This window comes from Callorhinus ursinus, unplaced genomic scaffold, assembly GCF_003265705.2.
Source record: "Callorhinus ursinus isolate GAN/ISIS: 27379988/994484 unplaced genomic scaffold, GSC_fseal_2.0 scaffold2, whole genome shotgun sequence".
In the NCBI taxonomy this organism is placed as follows: Eukaryota; Metazoa; Chordata; class Mammalia; order Carnivora; family Otariidae; genus Callorhinus; species Callorhinus ursinus.
The window spans coordinates 2,600,297-2,603,564 of NW_027397064.1; the positions used below are offsets into that span (position 1 = coordinate 2,600,297).

At 52.0% G+C, this 3,268-nt stretch overlaps 1 protein-coding gene across 1 annotated transcript in view; it reads right to left on the reverse strand.

The window, feature by feature from the left end:
* Positions 1-218: 218 nt before the first annotated feature.
* Positions 219-3,268, reverse strand: part of LOC141374560 (uncharacterized) — a 9,607-nt gene continuing 6,557 nt past the window's right edge. Inside the window, exons 3-5 of the mRNA XM_073904020.1 lie at positions 2,896-2,985; positions 1,666-1,797; positions 219-1,150 (exon numbers count right to left, since the gene is read on the reverse strand). Of these exons, the coding sequence (XP_073760121.1) occupies positions 646-1,150; positions 1,666-1,797; positions 2,896-2,985 (727 nt within the window). The 3' untranslated portion in view covers positions 219-645. The remainder of the gene's footprint in view (positions 1,151-1,665; positions 1,798-2,895; positions 2,986-3,268) is intronic.

A 3,268-nucleotide genomic window follows, 5' to 3' on the forward strand; every position in this document is an offset into this window, starting at 1 on the left:
GACTCACTGAATTCTAAGGAATCTAAAGAAAACAAAGGGAGTCAAATTTGGCTGAACCTATAAGAAAGGCAATTTCAGGAGGAAAAATGGGACTTGAGACCACCAACTGGCATATATTTAGAGGACAGAAAATAAGATTTTAAAAAATTGAAAGGGTACAAATTTTATTAGTTTATTAAATTATTAATGTATTAATCTTGATTTTTCAGTTTTCCTTTCATGTCTCAGAGTCCACATATCTTTTATCCAAATTACCATATTTTTTTTGGTGAGGGGAGGTGTGGAGGGCTGCTTAGAAGGTCATAGGCCCTTTGTGCTTTTTTTTTTTTAAGATTTTGTTTATTTCTTTGAGAGAGAGACAGAGAGCATGAGAGAGAGAGAGAGAGAGAGAGCACGAGCAGGGGGAGAGGCAGAGGGAGAAGCAGGCTCCCCACTGAGCAGGGAGCCCGATGTGGGGCTCAATCCCAGAGCCTGAGATCATGAACTGAGCCAAAGGCAGACACTTAACCGACTGAGCCACCCAGGCGCCCCTTAGGCCCTTGGTGCTTTGTGCACTGTAAACAACCAGTAAGGAGTCCTGGTCTGGGACGGCCTCTTTTTGTGTCTGTCAAGGAATTCTCTGGCCCATTCTCAAGGTCAACATTTCTACCGGTGAATGCAGAGATGCCGCCCACACACAGCAAGACCACAGCAAATGTGTGTGAACAAAAGGTTAGAAACTTTCTCCCAGGAGCCTAGTGCCCTTGGAAGCAGAGCTCTGGGAGGATTCTGTAGCAGGTGGGAACTCTTCAGCTTCCGAATCCGACATTTCAGCTCCCAGGTCTGGGCTTGCAGATCTGGGCAGGGTCTCTGGGAGCCGTCTGTGCTGGCCCTGGTGAAGCTGGAAACAAAGTGCCCAGGGAAGGTGCAGTGGCATAAATAGGCTGGCCCCTGGAGCAGGAGCAGAGCTGGGACGGAGCTCAGGTTTTCACAGAAGAAAACACCAGCTGCACTGAGGTGACCATCTCGAGCTTTGTGACTGGGCGGCCCAACGGTTCTCTTCCCTTGTGGTTCCTGCCTCCATGCTTTGTCACCCGCTCCGGGCCCTGGGATGCACATCAGCTGGACTCCCACGCATGAGCTCTGGTTGGGTTTGGCCAATGAGGAGCAGCTGGAGATCGGAGAGAGGAAGGGAGTGGGGGAGGGATTGGGCATTATCCCCTGGGCTCCCTCCTCCTCCCCAGGGAGGGTGCCACCCACAAACCATCCCCGTCCCTCAACCGACGGTCCCTACCCCTCTCCAGATAGCTGGGTCTTCACCCTGACTGTTCAAAGCACCTTCTACTCTGAGAAGTCCTGGCGAGATGTGTGGACACTGGCTCTCGCCCTTCCAGTCAGAGTGGGCATCTAACCAGCTCCGAGGTGCACCTTTCAGAGGCTCCACACCTGTGCTCCCCCCAGGCTCTGGTTACTCTCTGCCCCTCCTCCCCTCGGGCCAGTGAAGGTACCAGCTCTGGTTATTCCCGGCTCCCTCTTGCAAACGAATCCCTCTGGGACTCATCTTACCGCGAAAGTACCTCTGTTTTCTATGGGACTCTGACCGGCTCCCCTCCTCCACATCCTCCTCGGCCAGCACCCCCTTTCTAACTCCCCAGCTCTGACAATGGTACATGCTCTGTTGCTTACTTCATCAGCAGGTTCGGGACATGCTGACTTTGAGATGACACATCAGGGTTGGGACCAGAGGCTGGACAGAGAAGAGGCCTCAGGGCCCGGGCATCCCGGGGGTTGGACTTGACCCTGTAGGAGAAGGAGCCCCTAGAGAGCCCAAGAGATGAGAGAAGGGGAAAGGCCAGAGGACAGGAGAGGGATGACACAAGAGGGGAGAAGAGACAAAGATGCTGGGTCACGCACGGAGGCAAATGGAGAAAAGTGTTAAAGTTTGTTTAAACTTCATTTTGATGAGTTGATGGCCTCCCTTGTAAGCACACTGCAAAGGCATCACACAAACCTGCGCACAGCTGAAGGCAGGGGTCCCTGCAAGTGCTTCCCCAATGCTGGTTCCTGCACCCCGCGCTCTGCTGACCCAGTCCCTTCACCCCACGCAACCCTGCCAAAGGCCCCCGCTTCCTCTGTTCGTATTCATGCTCAGCTCCAATGCCCCAAATCCTAACAAGGCGTCCTCACCCCAGCTTGTGCTGCATCGGATCCCCCGGCCCGTGCTGGGGCACCCCAACCCTGGCGTCTCGCCAGCAGCCCCTCCCTGACGCTCGCCTCCCCACCCCTCCCCAGGCCCCCCAGGCTGCAGAGCGAATGAGCGAGATTTCTGCCGTGAAAAATGAAGCCCCAGGCAGGCACTTTCCCTATTTAAATCTAAACCAAATTAATTTGGGGAACGGCAATTGCAGTTTAATTCCTAATGACTGTACATGAGTGCATACGTCCTATTTTCTGATGAGATATCCACCATCTCTCCCACAAAAATGGCAAAATGAATGAGTGTAGAAGTGATGGATGTGGAGAAGCCAACTGTACACAAAAGTAAATGCGTCTTCCCAGTGCAAACCCTCTCGTAATCTGAAGGACGCTGCTTCATATCCCCCTGAAGCCTCATTTAACATGAAGTGGTTGAAATGGATGATCTCATGCTCCGTGACTTCATGAGTTTCTACGGTTTTATAAGGCGAGAATGGGACAAAACAGCTGCTCACAGAAGGAAGCTTCCTTTGGTGTGACCACTTCTTCCTGGCCTCTTTGTGAAAGGGAAGGGGTCAAAGGCAACACTCAACAGTGGAGACTTTCAAGCAAGGACACACCCTCATGGGGTTGGGGTCCCCGTTCTTCCCGGGAGACTGAACAGGGACAACCTGGTGCTCACCAGCCTCCAGCAACTGGAATTCCTTCTGATGTACCCACCTGCCCAGGGAGGGCCACGGCCTGACCTCCTCGTGCTGCTCATGATCCCCAGGTTGGTTTGGCTTGGTTTTAATATTGATTCGGTTGTCACTATAAAAGCAGAGCAAAGTCATTTGTGGAAATTTCCAATAAACAAACAAAAAGAAAAAAAAAAAAAAAGGAAAAGAAATCCCCTAAAAGCTCTGGCACCTAAGGCTAACCGTTGGCTTTCTTCCACATTTCCTGCCACTTGTGTTAGATGTGTGATTTTTGAAATCACGATCTCTCTGTGCGTAGGAGTCCACATCTCCGTTTTGCCCTGTCTCATGGGAACAGGAGCACTGAGAGCACGGTGGAGCGGATGTCTGTGCACAGGAGCACTGAGAGCACGGTG